The sequence below is a fragment of the Megalopta genalis genome, chromosome 11 (assembly GCF_051020955.1).
Source record: "Megalopta genalis isolate 19385.01 chromosome 11, iyMegGena1_principal, whole genome shotgun sequence".
NCBI classification, from domain to species: domain Eukaryota; kingdom Metazoa; phylum Arthropoda; class Insecta; order Hymenoptera; family Halictidae; genus Megalopta; species Megalopta genalis.
This window is the reverse complement of record NC_135023.1, coordinates 5,752,062-5,774,079: the sequence shown is the minus strand read 5'-3', so window position 1 is coordinate 5,774,079 and position 22,018 is coordinate 5,752,062. Positions and strand designations below refer to the sequence as shown.

Genomic DNA, 22,018 nt, shown 5'->3' with positions numbered 1-22,018 from the left:
CTCTCACTTTCTGGGCCCTCCTCTGCCCCCCGTTCCACTCATCCCCCCCTTTCACGGGCCCCCTTCCCGCTCGTTTTCCCTTCGGCGAGGAGCGTTCCGCGATGCGTTTCGCGGACCCTCTTTCTTCTCTCCGCTCCACGTTCGCGCGTAATTTCGAGACTGAATGAAGAGTATGAATGGAGGAGGGCCTGCCGGTGCGCCCGGAAACTTCTCGGGCCCCGGACGAGCCCCTCCGGGCCTTAGCAGTGCTCCGAGATCATCGATTTCACACGAGAATTGTGCCGGCGATCACGGGCATGGTCCGACGCTGCGACTTTTTATCGCTGGGACGCGCTTAGACCAATTGTCCTCTGTCCGACGACCGAATTATGTCTTTCGTCCGAGCCTTCATTTGGAATGCAGTTTCGATTGGACCGTGACCATGGGCCACTCATGGTCACGATGAATGTACGTTCTCTCGTGTCCAGAAGAGTCATTGCAGAAGTGTTAATAAATTCACCGATCCTTCTCCATTCGACATAAATTATGCAGCGTTTTTGTTATCGTAGAAATAAGCGTTCACCCGAATATATAAATAAATTACGTTAAAATTACGTTCCTCGGGCGAAACACTTTTTTTTTCGTGCCAGCAAGATTTCAAATCAGTGCAAAACGAGCCTTTCAGTTTCAATCTGGGATCGTCGAGATCTCGGGGCGTAAATGGCCGCCGGAAGCGACGAATTAAAAATTTCAAAGGACCTGCGAGCCATCCGAAAGCTGATCCTTTGTATTCCTTTGTGAAAAGAAGGATTGCGGCTAGCCGCAACGCATCTCGGCGACTCTGGAGTCGTCGTTCTACAAACGTCAACCTCCACGGTTCTCGCTGTAAATAGCATTCCGAGAAAACGGAACGCGCGCGTAATTTGTTTAAACAACCGGGCCCGTGTATTCGGCGGGAACGGAGGATCCCAGGATTCGGCGAAAGCGACATCGATCTGTAATCAATTGTTCACGCTCGGGTCGGACCGTTTATTGGCGATCAATTAAGTTTCGACGGAAAAAAGCTGCGATCGGGTCCGAAGGAACCGGCGTTTCTTGTCGCTACGGTGGCTACTCGCACGGGCTTCCATGGGCCTGGATACCCGTCGGGCCCTGTTACCGTTTATCGGCGAGCTCAAACGAATCGTCGGCTCGGTTTTTCAAACGAAATCGTCGCCCGGAACACGCTTTTTCACCGGACGGTCGGTGCACGTACGGAACCGTTTTCCACCGTAGTTTTGAATCGACCGCCTCAATTCGGCCGGACAACGCTAATAATACTTCAAAAAATACTTCGGAAATAGGAGGGCCATTCGGGAGGACCATTATTCTAGCCAACGGTCAACGATACCTCGTATTAGCTCGTTCGACGTTAAGGTAACGGAGCGCTAACAGCAGCATCGCGTTACTTCATCAAAATAACGAGCATACATTTATTCAGATTCTCAGGCATTTTTAACATAATCTATGCGCAATGAACGCGTTTCATAAGCCTAGCGTTAATTTCTCTGGATCGAAACAACTCCATCGAGGAGAGCTGGGAAGTTTCAGCGAGAAAACACGGCGGACAATTTATCGGTGTGACAACCGTAAAAAAGTAACTGCACTAACCACTTCAAAGAATGATTTAGAAATCATGGATAATTGTTCGCGTTGCGAGTGTTTACGGATTTAGACGAACCGGAAAATGTTGGTAATCCGAAAAGATGGATCGCTCCGTGGGATCGAGGGACGCGAGACGATCGCGAGAATCGTTTGAATGGGAAGAGTGGACAAAGGGGGGCTCGGGGGCCGCTGGAATGGTGAACGGAAGTACACCGCCGAGGTAGACGAATTAGGATCGAAAGGAAGCCAGCCGATGCTGTGTTCGTCTTCTGGTTCTCTTTTTTCTTCTTGGTACACGAAATCCCTGTACTCGTAACATCCGAGCCGGTACATTGGCTGGATCGTGTCTCTAAAGCGAGAAAGAGAACCGGAGAGAGAGGGAACGAGAGATAGAGCGAGGGAAGGAGAGAGAAAGATAGAAGAAAAAATAGAGAAGAAGAAGAGGAGGCTAAGCAAGCGAGGAACAAGAGAGAAGTGGAGGATAGAGGAGGTGGAGAGGCAGTTACGTGATCCACGCTCGAGAGGGCACGGATCCTCCCGTCGATCTCTCCGAGATCCTCTCTCATTTTGTCTGCGGATGATTTCGGCTCGTCTATCGGCTCTCTCTCGCTCTCTCTTTCGTTTTTCGTCTTCTTTATTAGATGTCGAACAATACCGGGACCAAATTGAATTACGCCGTTGGGCGTGAACTGTGACGGTCCCGGCCAGCGATCCAGCTCCGCTTCGTAATGAACGATCTACAAGGATCGCTGATTACTCCGCGGCTTGGATCGACCACGGAGATTGCGAACAATTAGCGCAATTAACTCGTTTCGTTCTCCTTTAGTTCGGCGAAAGAACGTCCGAGTGAACAATCTCCGATTTGAAGAATGACGCGAACATTCTTCTTTCTCCGATCATCGAGAGCTTGCGCCGTTGTATAGCGATTAATCGGTAATTCCAGAGCTTGAAAATTTGATCGCCAGCGACCGGTTAAGAGTTTCCGCAGCGAGTGCAAGCTCGTGCTCCTTGTCCCGTTGCGTTCGCTAAACCGTAAATTGACGCAGGCTGTTGCGAGAGGGATTTAAAGGTCCACGTTTCTTATAATCGTCCGCGTTCGCAGAAATACTCGGCAAAACGAATTACCATACTCTTTCCTAACCGGCTGCAACTCTGTGAAACCAGCAGCCTCTTCCTCCGGACTTCGAATCCTCGACCGCGCGTCGCGACCACCGTCTCGGATGGATAAGAGGGAAGATTGCATCTCGAATTCGATCTGCATTGTTCCATTTCTTGTACCGGCAGCGAAAAAATAAATTCCGATGTCTCTTTTCCCGGTGAATTGTTACGTTAACCGAATTTACGTTTGCAAATTCGATCAACGAACCTTGACCAGAGTGAACATTATTGTACTCGGATATTTAAAGCTTCGAACTCCTGGCTTTCGCTGCTTCTACCGTCTCGCAACGCTGCCGAGGGAAGCACTTGATCCCACCGACGCTGTCGTGATTTCGTAAGGAATCCGGAAATTCCAGGGAACCATGTGTCCTCGTCCATTTCACCGATTATGCTCGGCCATGTCGCGGAAACTGCAACGTTGTTGCATCGGGAAATACGCGCGAGTGACCTCTCGCGACTTGAAAATTCTACGTGATTAAATATCGAAATTATAAATTGCATTCTAGAACGAATGATTCCATCGAAAAATTCCACCGAACTTGGAAGTAAGGTCGTCGTAAAGGAATTTGAATTCGAGTCCAATTCGACTCGATTTAATGAACAATCAACTCCGATCGTTTTTCTTAATAAAAGCAAGAATTGGATCGAAACGAAGCACTGCTAATGGCAGAACACAGGACGAACAACTCCAGCGATTGGTTTTCCAGTTTCTTCCTGCCGACCAGCCAGCCGATTATTATTACAAAAAACCGTCCGAGACTTTTTTCCCGGAGATTTTCGAGTGTTTTTGCCCCGATGTTTCGGTAGGATGACGATACGGAGGAGCGGGATCCTCTGGATCGTGAACCGCTTTCTCGGTTCGCTCGTCCGGCTCTCAATTCTTTCTACGTTTCGAGCCGTGGTGGATCGACCTCGATCGATTTGCTCTCTCGAGATTGTCCCTCGATCATCTCAAATCGATTCGAACGAGTATCCCTGATTGCCGGACGCCTCGATTTTCGGCGATGGCCGACGTGCGAGTGCCGGCCCCGGCATTCCCGCTGGATCTCCAAGGGTCACGAACCTCCCAGAATTTGTTTATCGGCCGCTGTTAAACAATCCACGCCTGAAACCTCCAGAGAAGTCGCGTGCAACTCGACGTTGATTCATTTACCGAGACAGGATCGAAGAAGAATTATTTCTCACCGTAAATCTTTTCTCCTGATTGACAGTGGGTTCGAAAAGGAACCGATCGTATTGGAGTAATTTTCTTTTTAAACGATATCCAATTAGCTTGTTTCCAGGCTTGTACGACAGATTTTCTAGCGGAAAATTCTCCGAGCAGTTCTTACAGCCGAATTTGTTGGATGGAAAGCGTCCAGCGGGACAGGCGACGGCCAACGACCAGGAATTCGCAGCAGCGATCGTCGTGGGAAAAGCGTGGATGCGTTCGAGCGAAGGGTTCGATTCAATTGACCCTCCTCCCAGGAGCAGCTAGCTCCCGTGCCAAAACTCGTCTATCTCGTCCTAGATGCTCGATCTCGATCCCTCGTACAATCTCCGCTCGCGAAACAAGACAAATAAATTTCCCATCCGCCCCTATTCACGTTTCAACTTCCACTTGCCCTTCTGTGAAACCGCGATTTTTACCTCGCCCTGATTCTTGCCTCTTGAAATGAAATCCTCGCGCTCTCTAAACGCGCCAAAATTATTCTTCAAATATTTCCACCGCTACATCCGTTATACGAACCATCCAAACATTCTCTACGTATAAAACTTCAAGGTCCATTATCCTGTCCAGCGATCGAGCGTTCGGATGAAAAGCAGCGATAAAAATTGAGTGCGCCATATAATTCGGGACATCGGGGGTTAATTCGAGCAGACCATAGGTCATGCAGCCGAGAATAGAAGTTCCTCCGGCGCCTTAGGCGGCGACGATGTCCGAGGTCCGAGCGCGTTCCTCGCGGAAAGCTCGACGAAATCTTGTAGCTTCCGCAAAGTGGAATTTCAGAAATCCCTCGAGTATGCGGTGCTCGGTGAACTTTATCGCCTGTCGGTTTATCGCGTATCCTGGTGGTACAACATCCTTCGTGTCCGTCCAATCAGGCGCGCACTTGGCGGACGGCTTAAGGAAACCCGTGGTGACCGCTTAGCCCAGACCGCGATAATAACCGGGCCGAGCGGAGGACCGTTCCGTTTCCAAGTCTGTATCCTTCTGCTCCCTTCGAAACGGCGCTCCTTCCTTCGACTTTCCGCAGATAATCGGAAGCTCCGTTCTTTGCCGCGTCCCGGTAAATCTCGGCCGGCGACTTCCGGTTAACCGGCGACCGGAGCTGCGGTGGCACACCGACGTATTTGTCGCTTTCACGAACCCGAGGAATTTTCCTCCTCGGCAGAATCAGATCCGCCGTACCTTCCGCTTTGACAGACCTCGCAATTCACGCTGAGAAATTATTTCGGACAGTGGTCCGATAATGTCGCGGTGCTTGCGACGGCTTAGTTTCGTTCGGAATTCCCCTTTTTCTCTTAGCAAAGCGAAGCTGTAACTGTGGCATTCGGTTCTCGGCGACCATCGATTTCTACGAACGAGATACGGAATTTCTTTCGGCGAATTAATTGAACTTCTCGCCGATTATGCGGCGAAGTTTAAACCTCTATGGGTGCTGGCGACTATGGGGGCCTGCGATTGGTCGGGGAAATAAGTGCCGTAAGACGCAACAACAGTCGCGACCCGTCGAGAACGATGGTGCCGACGGATTTACGAGTTTAATTAAGTCCTGCGGTCGCGTTTGTCATTTTAGCGTTCATCGTAGGCTCGTTTGGCGACGGTGTTCCCTGCCAGAAGCCCGGATCCCGATAAAGAATCGGGAAACTTTCGACGTCGGTTTTCTTGCAACCTGCTAATCCCGAAAAATTGACTCGATCGATGGTTTTCGACGGTGTCGAACAATCGCCCGGCGAGAAGATTAGAACGACGAACGAAGGCGAGGTGTTAATTACACGTTTTCCTAATGTGTCACGGATCCTTTAGCATTCCCATGGCGAGCATAAGCCGCGTACGTTAATAACCTTCTGATAGAGAACATGATAGGGGTCGCCGGTGCTTGCGAGGGAGTCTCGCGAAAGGAGTGTATGTGACACTTTCCTAATTGCCTGGCAACTTCCCCCGTCACCCTTTAAGAAAGGTAACCCTTATTCTACTCCCGTTGTTCCCAGACCTCAGACGTTTCCGAGTCTACTTGCTCCTCGACGCGACGCGAAGAAACTCAACACCGTGTGTATTTCATTCGGTAACGATACACACTCTCTACCAACTCGCCTGCGATTTCTCCTCTTCGAGATACATCTGCTTTCCTCGTTCATTCTCATCCAGAGCTCACGCTCCGAATTATTTCCGAATTTTTCAACCAGACATCTCGCAATCGTTTTCGAATATTTTCCACGAATCGATACAGTAATGTCTCCCTTACCGACGCTCGGATTGTCCACTAAAATGGATAATTTGGGAAGACGAGATACGATTATTCGAGCCTTGCGGCTCGTTTTTATAATTGTGGACAATTTATCTGGGCGCAATCTGGCCGTCAATTAGAGAGACATTACTGTACTTCGATCTATATTTCTTGCTGCACAACTGTTTCGATCAATCGAATACCATTAATCGTACCGATATATTTACACGAATCACTTTCTACCGGCTCGCTTTAATTCAGCATCGCTGTGCTGCAATTAAATAAATTGAATGCGCGTGGTGTTAATTTAATAATTGCCCGATGGGGTCGTGTAACCACACACGTATTTCACAGAAAGCTACAGCAGAAACGATACTACAGCTCTCGCGTAGTCGTTCAGAAAACAATCCTGCCTCAGAGTTTTAATTCTCGCAGAGTTTCGAATCAAATTGTACCAGCGATTCCACAAGATGGAGAATGATAATCGCAACGGGCCGGGAGACTGATATTAAACGACAAAGATTTATCCGTCGGCTGCGTTTAGCTAAAATCCCCGACCGTCCGAAGGAGGAGTAATGATTCCGTACAAGCGCACGCACTAGCCTTCCATTAAGCCTGCGACGGACAAAATCCACCGGCGAGGCAAGAATGTGCGCGGGACAATCAGTATGCCGGGGAAAAAGGCCGAGAAACAGCCAGAAAGGTAGCCGCATTCTCCGCTATTCCGCGGAGGCACGTGGGAATCGCGGGATCGACCCTCTTCTGCCATCTTCTTCGACAACTTCTGTTCCGTCTCTTTTTCGTATTCCACGGTCCGTCAATTACCCTCCGTAAATAGGTAAAGAGACTCGATTCTTTTGCCTCTTCCCGGCAATCCCGGCTTCTTAGAACCTCGTCCCTTCCACCTACAATTCGCCGATCTTCGGAGAAAGCGAATCCTGATTTCAAACTCTTCTAAAGCGCTTCTTTGTCAGACGGCCGCGCTTTTGTTCCCGCTTCCCTTCGTTTGCCGGAATTCTTCGTTCACCAATGGCTAAAATCGATTACAAAAATGTCCAAGCGAACGTCGAGCGGGATGTTGAATCCGGTAGACAGCAATTTTGCGCTTGCTAGGCACTATCGAGAGCAAGAGCCACGTGTCAGGGAAAATTGCGAAGATCTTGCATGGAAGTCTAACGCCTCGACAATTATTTTTCGAAGCTCTAGCCACGTTACGGTTCGAGTTCGAGTGTTCGAACGGTAGATCCTGCGTCGAAATCGATCCGACGGAAATGCCTCGTGCCGATCAATTAAAAATGCACGATCGAGCGGAGTGCAAACAAGACAAACGCATCGCGCGAGTAGACGCCGAGTCAGACAGAAGTGGTCCCAGCTCGGGTCGAGGGTATACAATCAGCGTGATTGTTTGACACCCCATAATCAGCGTGCTTACCCCTACCACGACTTTGTCTCTCGGCAGCCGTGTTTCTTTCTCGGTTTCGCCTGGCAGCGAACGCGCAACGGTCCCCGGGTACTCTTCTGGTCCGCTGCCACTGCCGGAGAGAGCCTCATTACCCCGATCACGACTCGAGATGAGACTCGAGGGGAAGAAGAAGAAGGAGAAGAACGAGAAACGGACACGGTTATATTATAAGAGACAGGAATAATGCTTCCCCTTTTTTCTTCACCCGGAGACCTTCTGGCCGAGGTCGCCGCGCCGGCGTGCCCTTCCATGCCGACCGGTACCCCACCGCGTTTACGATCCCAGTAAACGTAAACGCGTGTTCCCCGTGCGAGCATCGCCCGGAAACACGATTTGTTCGAAGCAGAAGTGAACGAGGACTATCAGAAATTTGCAGGGTAATTAATTGTCGAGATTCTCGGCGAATCAGGCGCGTCGAAGTTCTCCTAGAATCGAAGAATCTATCGGTATCGGCCCGCGTCTGCTGCAAGGTGCAGAAGCTGCGCGAGCATCGATTTCCCTCGAAGATCAAGCTTCTCGATCCTTCCCCTAAGCACAAAACCTCCGTCGGAACACGAAGAGCAGGTCACCAAGTCGCCAGAAAAACTGCCAAAGCGCGAGGAATCCGAGAATAAAAAGAGCTAATCTCTGCCATCCAGGCAGAGAATACTCGACTAGCATAATTGCGTGCACATCGTGCATTCAGCAAGCTTGCGCAGGCGAGTACGGTGCAGTAGATCTTGCAGCTGGTCATGTAGGCGAGATTTAGAGGGCAATCAGAGAGACCGGGAGTCGATGGAAAGCAGCGACGAGACGCGGACGAAGAGGCAGAGAAGATTGCGAGGAGGGTGGGAAGAAGGCTCGAGAATGACGAGGAGAGAACGAGATAGAGAGCGGGAGAGCGAGAGAGCGAGAGAGATCGGCTGCGATTCAACAACGTCTGGCATCGCAAGCGAACCGAGCCCGAGACAAAAGGAGGAGCGGAGCGGGCAGCAGAGCGAAGGGCAAAAACAACATGGATCCAGCTCTCGGGATCGATCGTTCCCCGATCGATCGGCCGATCGATCCCTGGTATTACGCAGACGTGCACGTGAGCCGTACGTGAGGCGGCGAGGATCGGTCGTTGTAGGTTGTACCGGCTCCGGATCCGAATCGGTGGGCAGCTCGAAACACCATGGCTGAGTTTCGGCGGAGAGGGGAAAACGCGAGATCGCTGGGAGGGAAGCGCGAGGAGCGAGGGAGGCAATTCGCGGGAGAAGGGGGGCAAGAAAATTGCATCCACCGACGCTCTCCGGTCGGTCATTTCGCACTCTATGCTCGTTCGTACGTGTGCCCGGCCTCGGATCCGCTCATTAGGCGCGAGCAAGAAGAAACCGACCGAGGAGGACCGCGCGAGAGACAGAGAGGGGATCAATGGGGCCCGACGACTAGTAAATGAAGCATTTCGCGGCTCGACTATTTCCCCATTCATGCTGATAGGTGTGAAAACGGTCGCATTACGCCAAGCAAAGCCGAGCCGAGCCGAGCCGAGCCGGAACGAATGCTCCGACGAAGACCAGGGAAAAGGCAGAAACGATTTGCAGGTGGGCTCGCCTCGGGCAACCGGGAACGGATTCGACGGGATCGGGGCATTACCGAGAATCTGGGTCGTTTAGATTGAGAGACCGGGCTCGGGCCCTCCTGGGCTCGCTGCAGTTTCCACGGTGAAACTCGCGATTGTTCCGCGGGCTCTGCGATTGTTTAATCACCGTTGCGTAGAAGCCTTCGAAACTCGAGGGAGCTAATAGTTCAAATCTATGTCATCCATCCTACAGCTACGTAAACGTTGGAGGAAGCCCTTCTTGGCGCTGAAACGATCCTCTTCTTCGTTCTATCTAACTTCGTGAGATCTACGACTCTGCAGATCCATCTTCGATAGTCAGGAAAGTCAGAACCTCTGAACTCATCCTGAAGAAATATCGGAGCCATTTATGGCAACGATGGAGGCTTTCCTCTAACTAAGACGATGATCCACGATTCGATGGGTGAGAGAGAAGTTTCAACGACGAATTTTTGATGCGATAAAACCCTGGTCCTCGATGGGAAAGGCACAGACTTCTGTCTTGCGTCGCAGCCAAAGAACGTCGGCCCCGATGGATGAGGTAATTACAATGGTGGCCGATCCGGAAAGGTGACACGGGCGCGTAGCAAAGTTCACTCGAAGGTGGTGCACGGGGCTGATCGACGGAGAAGGTGGCGGAGAGGTCGGAGCAGGAGGAGATTAGGGCAAAGAGAAACCGCAGCGTAGCTTCAAAGAGGTCTTGCCAGCCAGGGGCGCGTCTACTTAACTTTGATCAGGTCGAGACCGCTGATGCGAGACGAGCCATGCAGAAATAAAGTGGCTGCCGACCTTCCCGCCTTTTTGCATCTTGGAATATCGGCTCGAAATATCCCCCGGTCCTCTGAAAACCCCCGCTAGGAAACGCGCACGCCTGGACCACCTATCGGATCCCCGAGGAATCGTTTCCTCCCCTAATTACTGTATCGCTGCTGAAACGAATTTGAAAAACCGGAGCTATTCTTCGCCCGAGTTTTCTAAGAAGAGACATCGTCTTCAAATATTTCTCAGGTTCGTCGACGAGCCGAGGACTGGAGCACCGAGTCGAGGTGACTCCCGGAGAATCGACGAAACGACGAACAGACCGAGGGAAATTCCATCTGAATCCTTGCGACGGTGCAGCGCGAGGATCGGAGGACACTTTTGCCTCGTGCTGGCGGTGGATGCAACGGTGCATCGTGGCGGGGATCGGCGAAGAGAGAAGAGATGGAAACGGCAGGTTGAATGTCGTTATTACGTTGAATTAGAGGGTGCAGAGCCGGAACGAGGTATGAAACTATTACCTCGCGAAACGGCGGACCTCTCTCTCCCTCCCTCCGTTCCCTCTGCCGTCCTCCTGCCCCCCTTTCCTCGGCCGAGGGTGGGGTACGGGTGCGTAGTTTCGAGTCGCTCCACGAGCCACGAGGATCCCGGTCGTGAGCGAGAGATGATGATGATGATGATGATGATACCCGAAGAAGATCCGCGATCAAACAGTACGAGGCAAACAGACCGGAAGACGCGGCTTCCATCTGGACGCCGTTACCCTCGCCGTTACTCTCGCCCGGAAAGTCTCGAATTTCGGCGACGCGATTAATTAGCTGGCGCGATCGGAATCCGCGACCTCGATCGCTTCCGATTCTCGATTCGGCGGAAACTACGAATTTTTTCGTTCGCGGAAACCACCGGAAGACACCGTCGGAAACCAGAATACAGTAACGTCTCCCTTACCGACGCTCAGATTGTCCACAAAAGTGGACAATTTGGGAAGAGGAGATGCGATTATTCGAGCCTCGCGGCTGGTTCTTGTCGATAATCGAGGACTATAAAAACCAGCCGCAAGGCTCGAATAATCGTATCTCCACTTTCCAAGTTGTCCATTTTCGTTTCCAAGCCGAGGGACAATTCGACGGGATATACCGTACGTCTCGAAGAGCTCGACGACGTGTCGCTGAGAAATCGGAGGCTCCACCGGGCTCGCAGCTAATTAATTTGGCAGGAACTCGACCGACCAGGTGATCTAACGTACACGATTGGTCGTAAGCGACGGTGGAAGGAACAAGACTCACCACCGTGTTGAGGGCTGTGCTTGTAGCAATCCTGATGAGCCGAGGAGCCGCCGGTAGCCCCGAGGTGTGTACTGGAAGCGGGCGATGCGGTCGGGTCGGTGTTGTTGGGGTTGGTGCAGGCACCACTAACCGAATTCGCGGTGACGTTGTTGCCGATGTGATGCTTATTCCTACGGTACGGCTCCGGGTCTCGTAGGTAGGGGGTGAAAGGGCTCGGCGCGTCGGGGAAGGCCCCCCTCGACAGTCCAGGGACCCGGGGCAACGCGGGAACCCGCGCCAGGCCCGGAATGTGTGTCTGTCCTGGAACAAAAATGAAATTTTGCCCTGTAGCGTCGTCAGAATAATTCAATCGTCGGAATCAGTGGCCTTCCTCTTCGACGCCAACGATCTCCAAGATCCTAGACCGCTTTAGCCTGCTTCAATCGCTCGTCCTTCGAACTTCGGACCTCGAATCAGACCTGGATGTTTTCCAATTTCGAATCGAACGCGAACCGGCTGAAACCTATCGGCTGATCATCCGCGAACCAGGCGAGCTCGGTTCGAGCTGAAGCATTTTCACGGCGAAATTAACCCCGCGTGGTTAGGGTGTCGAACGGTGGAATCGTCGAATGATTGGTTCAATGAACGTCCTTGAAGCAGAACAGGCCCGAAATTCGGCTTCTTCCGGTGGCGATCGCGATGCGAACGAAAGCGGAGGCCGGCCACCGTCGACCAAGGGAAGATGTTTGTGCAATTAGCCCGGCAGAGTGGGATAATTAAGAAACTCGAGCAATCCCCGTGTCTCGATCGACTTCAATAGCATTCCTCGCATATCACGGTCCGGCGAATTGATAGAACGCTATGGCCAAGTATCGCAGCGCCTACATAGCGCGCCCGGGACGCTGCGCGCTCTGCGCAAAGCGCCGGGCCGCATCGCGCCGCGGCGATTCGCTATTGCGTAGGATCGCAATATGCGTGTAACGCGTATCGTTATACGTTATACGTTATACGGCGGGGCACATTATGCGCCACGTGCATACTCCCGAACGGTTGCATAATCATCGAGCAGGATATTTAGCGGAAAGATTGCTTCGTAACGACTCCGTTACGGCTGCGTAACATCGTCCGCCCCCTCGCCGATTTTAAGGGTTCCTTGCCCGCGATTCGCCTAAACGTCCTGCTCCGCCTCCCTAAAATGCATCGTACCATGTCTCTCTAGCCTAACGGGGTCGGAACATCGTCAAACTGTTGAGTAATTGTTTCCCCTAAACAATATATAGTTTGTAACGAAGTAATGCTGATGGCTTCTCTCAGTTACGACCACTGCTCCTTCGAAACGCGATAAATCGATGCAGAAAAATCGTAGATCAACGTTCGATAGCTCGTTGGAAAGAGGAAACTTCGGTCTTCAAATCTGCGTTGGTTTCAATCGTGGAGAAAATTTTTCAAACTCCATACAGAGTTTTCAATTTACGAAGAGATCGTTCCCTGGAAAGAGGACCGACTTCGTTTCTTCGCTTGTTACCTGAGAACAAAACCAACTCGGACCAAAAGTCTCGCAGACGAATATAAAATTAGAGACTTTCGTCTATAAAATAAGCTAAGGTGGACCGTCGTACAATCTTTTTTCACAGAGCTACGACGCTCGGTACCTCTTCAGACCTCTCGAGCGCTATCGCTCCGGGACAACGATAATTGTCCTGCCTAAACGATCGACTGGATCCCGGTACCAGCGATCGGTATCCGACAACAAAGTCCCCGGTCGCTAATCAAAAGAAGCGGCACGTCTTTCTGCTTTCCTTTCGGCCGGTGGACGCGAGAGGAAGCCAAGAATGGGAGCCAAGGCGCAAATTGTTATTCCAGCGTCGGGGAGGAACCGGGACGAGGGAGACGAGGCAAGAAGGCTGAGAATGAAGGGAGAAGGGAGATAGAAGGAGGGAGAGAGAGAGAAAGAGAGAAAGAGAGAGAGAGAGAGAGAGACGTTCGGCCACGAGGGCGAACGACAAATAAAGTTCGACCGCAAACTGCACGAAATTGTCGGCGAGCCCAGATGGTCAGCTCCGGTACGGCAACCGATGCCTACAAGATTATTCCTCGCTACCGACTACCACGATCGTCCGCCAGCAGAAACAAGGGAGCTCTCCGTGTGCAGCTCCGCGACCGGATCCCACGACTTCTCACGTACCGGACGCTCGTAATGCCCCCCAAACGTACCCGTCCGACACTCTTTTTGGATACCACCGTGTTTCCATTCAGGAGAAGCAAAGTAGAATGGGAGTCTGCAGAGTGCTGCCGTCGGATAATTCCTCGCCGATCCCCTTCGAACCTCCCCGATCTGCTTCGATCCCCTTCGATTCCCTTCGATTCCTCTCGATCCCGAACGCATCGTTCCCGACGATGGCCCTATTAGCGTTCGCTTCTTCCGAAACAGGAGTCGTCGTAACTGTCCACTCTGCTTCCGTGGATCGTGTATCGTTGCGTTGCAATTGCAGTTCAACGGAGAGCTGGTCCGATCGTCGGCGCACTTAGTATCTCCTCTTTTGATAGATAAACCACAGAAGCAGGAAGCGAGGAAGACTGGGTATGTATTTAGAGTGCAATCGAGATCGCACGGTGCAAGTTCCAGCAGCGTTAATTCGCGTTTCAAGTTTGCTGCGGTAATCGAAGTTTGATCCTGACAAGGATAATAGTCCGAGATTCGATTAATCGGGGAGCATCAAACGCCCTCCTCGCTGCGGCCATTTTGGCTTGCGGATCGTGTGACACGATGGTGGGAACAATTACGGGCCAAGGTTTGTTTCTAACGAAACTAGGATACCGAAGTCGTCTATTCTTTTCGCAGTAATTCCGAGCAAGCAGACTTAACTCGGATCTTGTAAGCTCTGTTAAGGTTAAATTGTTCTGAAAACCTCAACAATGAAACCTTAACGTGTAGCTACGAAAATTTTCTAATGAACAGAAGTCTCATTCTCTCCTTTATGGAGATATTCTCTGAAACGCAGAAGCTGCAATTCTGTATCTTCTATAGGAGACAAGATTAAACATTGAAAAGATCCAACTAGAAGAATTAAATCGAGGAAATAAATTTCACTGGCGTAAGCACTCGTTTGGCTAAAATATTTTCTGCAGCGTCGTCGAAAAGGAGAATGCAAATTCGCGATGATTAGGAGAATAATCCAAGGTGGTCTCTAGGTAATTAATTGGGCAGAGCGTCGGGCGACGCACCAGGTAGCCGAATCGTGAGGCGGGAAGGTGGTTAATTACAATAAACAAGAACGATCGTGATATAACACCTTCGCCGATTGCCCCTTTTGGTGCTCGTGGAGCATGGTGAAGCAAAGAGAGAGCAATAATTCCAATCTCCGCAGCACGAATGGTGGGCTTATCTAATCAAAGTGTGGCGGCCCCAGAGGACGGAAATAGCGCGGCTTTTTCCTCCTCTCTAATAACGGGCCCCTCCCTCCGCTCGTCTTACGTCCTCCTTGACGCCGGGGTCTGCCAGAATTTTCGAGAATTTCGCTCGTATCTTTCCTCCTCTCCTCCCCATGCCCAGAGACCGTTGCTTCGAGCACTTTTGCCGCGTTCGTTTCTATGCTTTCATCGAACATAAATTCCCCAATAAATTCCGCAAACTCTCCGCGGACGAGTAATTTATCAATCGTGAAATCCGAGCGCGAGATCTGGAATAAATTTCTCCGAGATTTCTTATGCACAAAGTTCTCGAAATTTTGGCGAACAATGCGCTAGCAGCTTTCCGGTCGGTATAGTCTCTATCTGCGAGGAAATTGGGATTCGAGCTAACATATTGTTAGCTGTAACAATACGACCGCATACTGCTACCGAAATTATAAAGATATTTCTGTAATAATACCATCGAAGACTTCTGTCGTCATTTTTTTCGAGATTGTACTCTTGTAAAAGTTTGGATTTTTCTGTAAATTTTGAAGACGGTCGCGTCAACGGGTCCACTGCGGAGAATCCTTGCAATAATGATCGTAGTTCTCCATCTTGGAGTCGCGCAATCGCACCGAGACAACACCGAAACATTGTCTAAACCTGATGAAAAGGCTCGGCCGAAGAAAAACGGCATTTTTCCAGCAGCCAATGATGACTCGTGATAACAGCAATTCGCGAACGAACGGGCCGAGGCCTGCCATTTGTAGATCCGTCACGAGATGTCGCGGACCGTCCTTTAATCAGGATTTTTGAAACGACTTTAATCGGCGAACTGCGACTCCCTCTAACATCCGAAAAGGCGTCCACGGAAAATTAACTGTTCCGCACCGAAGGAACAAAATGCCCGGTTGATCGACCTGTGTTTGCACGTCAATCTACGGCCCTAGCGATTTATTTCCATTTCGAAGCGACGATCGTTCTCTCGTCGTTCCAGCCTCCGCGCCGATACAGTATAAAATTCATGTTTCGCTGCAAACAGTTGTTTTTCCAGCGGACGCACACGGCTCCGTTCAATTTTAACGTTTTCATCGGCAATATCGTCCGCTCGATCGTTTGCCACCGGACACGGAATTAAGCTGATTTTTTGGCAGCGCAATTTCGACTCCCATGCGGCCCTTAAATCCAGATGCCAGCGGGTCGTGGGTCGTGGGTCGCGGGTCGCGGGCCTCGGGAACCTCGCTTTTCTATGAAAGCCAGAAATCATTTCGCGGACTCTCCCTGCATTCCCTCTAATCGACATTCCAAACGCGGACCAATTACCGGCCAAGCAAATTCAATTTCAACGTTTGACTGACAGCGACTGTCCGCCGATATTGTCCGGCCAGCTGCGTTTCGATGATTTTCGGCTACCGTAACCGGCTGCTAGCCACTTTGTTCCGCGATCCCTTTCACTCGGCTCGATCGCTGGCCGCCCTTTTCCGTCGCGTTTCTGCCTGCTCTTTCGATCGTTCCCCGCAATTTCTTCGACGAATCGCTGCTTCTTCCGACTAATAGGCTGCCATTTGCGTGTCCAATTCCGGATCCGACACATTCGAGCGGAAGAAAACGACAGGGAGCCGGCCAAATTTTTCAGCCGATTATAACGAGAATTTGTGTGCAGTCAGTTTCTTAGTTTGCGCAGTAGCCGGACACTTCCTTCGCGCTTCGAACGGTTCCGGTCAGACAATTCCAGCCTTGGAAGTCCGTTAGGTCCTGTCACTTCCTACTCTCGATTCCCACCCAACGGCTGCACTCAGAAAAATCACGATCTGCGAGCGATCCTCGAGAATAAATTAAGCCGAACCACGGCAAAACCTGAGTTCCAAGTTTGCGAAACGTGGCCCAACGTAGTTCGGCCAATTTTTCTATGAAATTCCGTAAAATGCAACGCAGTACCTGTTTCGAACTTCGCGGTGCAAGATTATTATCGAAACGATCAATTAATAATACTTTGGTCGTTCGCCTGGGTTACAAACTACACCTGCTTCAAACCGCGATAAATCCACTCCAAAAAATCGTACGTCAATTTTTGATAGCTTGTCGCAAAGAGGAGACTTTAAGCTCGAAATCAACGTTGGTGCCAGTCGCGAAAAAAATTTTTCAGAGCCAGCAGAGACTTTCGAATTTGCGTCGCTCGTACGTAGACGAAAGATACGATTCAGTATCGTCGTTGGGAAACTGTAAGCGTACAGAGAAATGTTCGCAAGAATCCTAAGGAACGGTGATATCGTGAAACGTGCGGAGCACGAAAATCCTTGGCAGTCTCGAAAATCGGGCGTCCGTCGTTTCCGGTGATCGAATCGCATGCCGGCGCGGTCCGTTAATCATGTTACGTGTCGTTCCAGGCCACGGTAGCCGCGCTCGCAGTATTTACACGCGTCGAACTACAGGCGAATTACAGAAATTGCACGATTACCGGGCCTCCGGCCCGAAACAGCCGTTCTCTCGGGCATAAAAGGGAGACAGGCGGGGAGGAAAGAGACGGAAAGAAGAGGGTCGCGCTAGACGATCGCGGACTAGGGGTGCGAGGGGCCGGCCTATGGTGGTGGTAATTTTCGATAACAAAAAGCTCACGATTATCCATGCAATAATGATAGCCGGCAGGTGTCTGCGTAGCGGTGCGCGCTCGTGAGCACAGTGTTTGTTTTGCCCGACGGCGGCGCGGCGCGGCGCGGCGGCTCGTACGCTCGCCGGTCGTTACATAAATTGTCCCTGGTGCGTGCCAAGCCGAGGAGACACGCCACCTCTCTCATGCTTCATGCCTCATGCCTCATGCCTCATGCCCCGAAAAACCCCGGGTGTGTATGCAATATGTCGTGATGCGTGTCCCGTTTCGACAGGACCCAGGACTTCTCCACGCGACACACGCTCGCGCGCGCTCTCTCTTTCCTATTCTATTTCTCTTTCTCTCCACCCTTCGCCTACTCTTTCTCGTTTTCTCTGTCTCATCGTCCCGACAGGGCCCCTTTCATTTCGGGGGCCCGTCGCGTCTGAATTAAATCGACCGACCGACGTTTCCAGTCTGGGACCAGAGAGTCCTCGGTCTCGCGCCTCGGCTGCCGCCACCGTTTCCGTGGCCATTGTTAGCGGCCAGCCTCGTCGAACACGTTTTTTTCCGACCGCCGAGTCAAGGGACAGACACGGACCCAGACTTCCACGATCATTCACACCGATGAATAGCCGCCACGAAACAAAAGTTGAAGCCCGAGAATTCGGCTGTTACCGAGCCCGAGTTTCGCATCTGGTGTTTATACGGCACGACCCGCCATGGAAGTGTCGATCGAGGCGCCTCACTTGACTAAGGAGTCTCGAGTTGTAAATGGAGTGCCAGTGTCGTGATTGCACCCTTTCAGTGGAGGAATTCCGCCGATTGCGAGCCTGGATTCGAGCTAGGCTCGCATTTTACGAACGCGATTAATCGGTGGTGATTTTTGGACAGCTACGTTTGGAAAAGCTCTATCTAGATTCCAATATTTTGTCGGTGGTCGATTCGGAGCATTGGTAGAGCACGGATCTTTGTAGAAACGATGGTGCTTGCTTCGATTATTGGCGATGATTGGACTGCGTTCATGGCAAAGTTGACGTATTAATTGCAACTTGTTCGAATTATTTTTAGGGAAGGAAGAACGTTGCACTTGGCTCCTGTGTCTTGCGATTGTCGCAGACATTTTTTATTTTGAGCGTAAAGGTCCGATGATAGTCGAATACCTGCATCGTTTTTAGGTGGACGACGGGCGAATACCACCTGGTTTCAATTGCAGAGACCGATTGATAAGTGGATCGTTACGCAAACTACTTTACCAGCGATGCGAGCAAAGGCGTTTCCTGGAGGAGTTCTGATTGATTTTGCATCGATCGCCGATAAGAACGGCAGAAATATAGATCGGAAGCCTTGACAAAAACAGTATTCCGGGAAAATTCGCAATGTTTCCATTTGGCCGGGTCGCGTGTCGAAAAATATCGCTTTTCTTGTTTTGATATTTCGGAGCGAGCACGGTTGCCCGGATCAGGATCGAGCAGAGAGCACGGGGCACGGAAAAATCCGAGGCCGGCGGTGTTAACGTGTAAATAGTTCACAATTAACCTCGTTGCCCCGTGAAACTTTAATTCGATGGTTAAACGCGGCCTCGTCGACCGCTGGAAAATTGACGAATATTATACGCGCGTTTCTCCGTTCCGCTGGCCGAGAAGAGAAAAACGGGAGAGAAAGAGAGACGAACGGTCGATGGCAGAGAGGAGAGGGGCAGGGCGAGACGAGCGATAAAAAAAAACGTTAGTAGAATCAATCACGATGGACCATTTTGGGGAAAAAAAATCTGCGAGGCCGCCGGGCACGGATCGCCCTACGCCTATCAATACTTTATACAACAAATGCGAAACGTCCGCAAAAACGCTGCCGTATTCGCGGTCGACTCCGCAGCGGCTATTAATCTGATATCGAAATAACGGGCATTTTTTGCCGCCAGTAGAACAACCGAGCCCGAAAAGGGGGCCGGCCGCGGCTTAGGCGTCGCGGGCACGAGTTTTGCGAGAGAGGATTGCCCTTTCGAGAGAGGAGCCTGCAAATCCGACCGATTCGCGACAGATATTCGCGGGGATTAATTTACATTTCGCGGGTCCCATTATGTGGAAGCGACCGCGGGTAATCGAAAAATCACGCCGGCTTTAAATGCTCGAGCTCCGATGGAATTATTTTCGTTATTGGTCCCTGTGTGCGTTCGGTTATTTTCACGGTTTCCGAATCACCTTTCGCGATGAATATTCATGGCCACGGTGAAACCGGTGTCACCTGTTACTGATTTACAGTTTGCCCTTCGTACCGCCCGCGTTTCCACTGCGTTGGTTAACCTTTGATCGTCCAAAGGTAGTAGGTCGAGTCTTCCAGGCGATTTCATTCGCCAAGAATATTCTTTGATATTGGAATGAAAGATGAGTTTGAAAACTCGTTAGGTACGCGTGCAGACACAGTTTGCTTCGTTCGTCCGGCCTGCCATAATCCCGCTTGGTGCTCGAGTGCCCAACGATTTTTCAAACTCGATTTTCTTGTCAGGGAAGCCTTGTATGAACAAATTTCGTTCCATATTTTCGACTCGGCTTTTTTTGCGAGGAATCACCCTCTTGCCGGACTCTAATTTTTGTGATATACGTTGGATTATTAAGCGTTCTCCTATGATTTGTATAAAACCTAGATGCAATATAGACTTAAAAAAAGGAACACTTATCACCGAATCGCGCGCTCATAGAATTTTTAATGGAGCAACAAGACGAATTTTCTAGCGAAATTTCCAGCTTCCCAAAACTTGAAGGCACTGTAAGAAGAAGCCAGCAATATTTTCCTAGACAATAATTGCGAAAACAGAGATGGCCGAGACAAGAAAATCCCGTGGCAAGATCTCTCAGCTTTGCGAACTGGAAGGCAGAGTTTCGTGGGTCGGCGAATGGGGTGCATGGTTATTTGTATATCAAGCTCTCGCAAATACGCGACGCCCCGGTTATTAAGCATGGCCAAGCAGCAGTAATTAACGGATATTTTTGGAGGTTTTCATAGTATATTACGGTAAGTGGATTACTTTTCGCGAGTGTGCTGGTAAAAGCATTGTCTATGTAGCACGGCCCGGGTGAATAGCTAACCCGAAACACGCATACGCGCGGTACGCACGTCGACCACTGCATCATCGCGCACCATCTGCTCGGTAATGACTCCCCATTACCGCGTATAGGGACTTTCGTTGAATTATCGGTACATTTTCAGGGAATCCACGCAGGATAGTAGCAGCCGGTGGCCGCGGATAGATCTAGTGGCCAGATACGTGGCTGTTGTATCTAACGAAAACTGTTCTTTTCTACTCACTCGTTTTGGAGCGTGGCTCCCTCGGTCCGTCCACCGTTACCTTGATCGCTCTGGTGTAGGTTGCCACTTGCGGGGGCGTCGTTGACACCGTTATCGTGATACTGAAGCTCTTCCCTGCAACAAGCATCGCAAACTTTGCTGTAGAGCGCTATAGACGAACCTGAGAAGCGTTTCTTAGCAAATCAGAGAATTAGAGGATGCGAAGGAATCGATCTGCATCATCGAATCGGTCAGCAAATTGTACTCTGTTCTTTTTATTTCAAATAAAAAGGTGTCTTACGGTGCAGCCGAAAGAGCTGAAGATTAACCCTTCCCACGGAGAACATTTTCAACTCTCACCTTTCGGTGCGAAACTTTGCCTGCGTATAAGGTCTAAAGATATTGGACAACTCTTCTCCCCCGTTCTAAGATCGTAGAGGAAGGTGTTCAGGGGCAGGCCACGGGCAAAAAGGCGACTAATTTGTTAACACCAGTTGCTAAAAGAACCAGCGACAGATTGAAGGCTGCGGTCGAGTCGAGTCGAGTCCCGATCGGAATAGTTTACGATTTCCTCCGGCGCGCGGCGATTGCATCGAGGACCATTAGATGTCTCGGAAGACCGCGAACTCCTCCGGGTAGGGGGCAACACGGCGAAGGGAACCCCGGGGGTGGAGCATCTCGGGGTACATATATCACCGGCGAAGGTCTCGAGGTTGAAGGTCCGGTATATTAATTCCCTCTCCATAAACGTCCGTCGCCGAGATTGACTACGCTCTTTTAAACGGCCCATCGCGCGCTAATATGCATTCGGTAATTCGCCGCTGTCCGGGTTCAACGAAGGGCCCCCCCTCGCCCCTCTCGTTTCTTTCGGGCCCCGGCAGAGTCAACCGTGTTATATCGCCTCGCGGGAATGTTACTTTGTGTCGGCACGGTCCGGCCACTTAAAAATAGATTGGCTTCGTGGGAAGGAGGTGTTGATCGTTTTTCGAACGCCGGGCGACATCCGAGCGTTCGGAGACTGGTAGCAAAGGTTCTGGGGAATTCTTCGAACTGTATGGACGGCCTCGAGCGTGAAATTAATTGGTCCTGATAGAAGATTGGGACTGGACCGGATGCAACGGCAAAAATCGACGCGGTGCATACATCCGAAACACGGTTGCTTGATTTTTCAAAAAATCGCTGTCGCAAGAGATTGCGAATCGGGAGCAGGACGTTCCGTTAAATTCCGTGGTGGGCGGTATCTAAGGATCGCGGGGCGACCGGGCCAATTATGGAAGATACGAAGGAGGACGTCGGTTTGCGTTAAAGAGAGGATATCTAACGTGTCGCGGACATATAGTCGTTTGTGTTGGCGTAAACGTCAACGATTTGTAATTGTCTCCCCTTGGCGCGCCCAGGTCCGCCTCGCTGTGTCTGTCAACATGATAACCGGCATCAAACACCCCCAACCCCGCCACCCCCGGGAGCTGCAACTGA

The 22,018-nt window shown here is 50.9% G+C and overlaps 1 protein-coding gene across 3 annotated transcripts in view; it reads right to left on the bottom strand.

Annotated features, from left to right (window-relative positions):
* Window positions 1–22,018, bottom strand: part of LOC117226001 (uncharacterized) — a 35,804-nt gene that overhangs the window by 7,747 nt on the left and 6,039 nt on the right. Inside the window, exons 3-4 of one of the 3 annotated variants that reach the window (XM_076525394.1) lie at window positions 20,564–20,677; window positions 11,299–11,622 (exon numbers count right to left, since the gene is read on the bottom strand). In XM_076525394.1, the coding sequence (XP_076381509.1) occupies window positions 11,299–11,622; window positions 20,564–20,677 (438 nt within the window). The remainder of the gene's footprint in view (window positions 1–11,298; window positions 11,623–20,563; window positions 20,678–22,018) is intronic. The other 2 variants (XM_076525395.1, XM_076525396.1) reach the window with 2 other exon arrangements.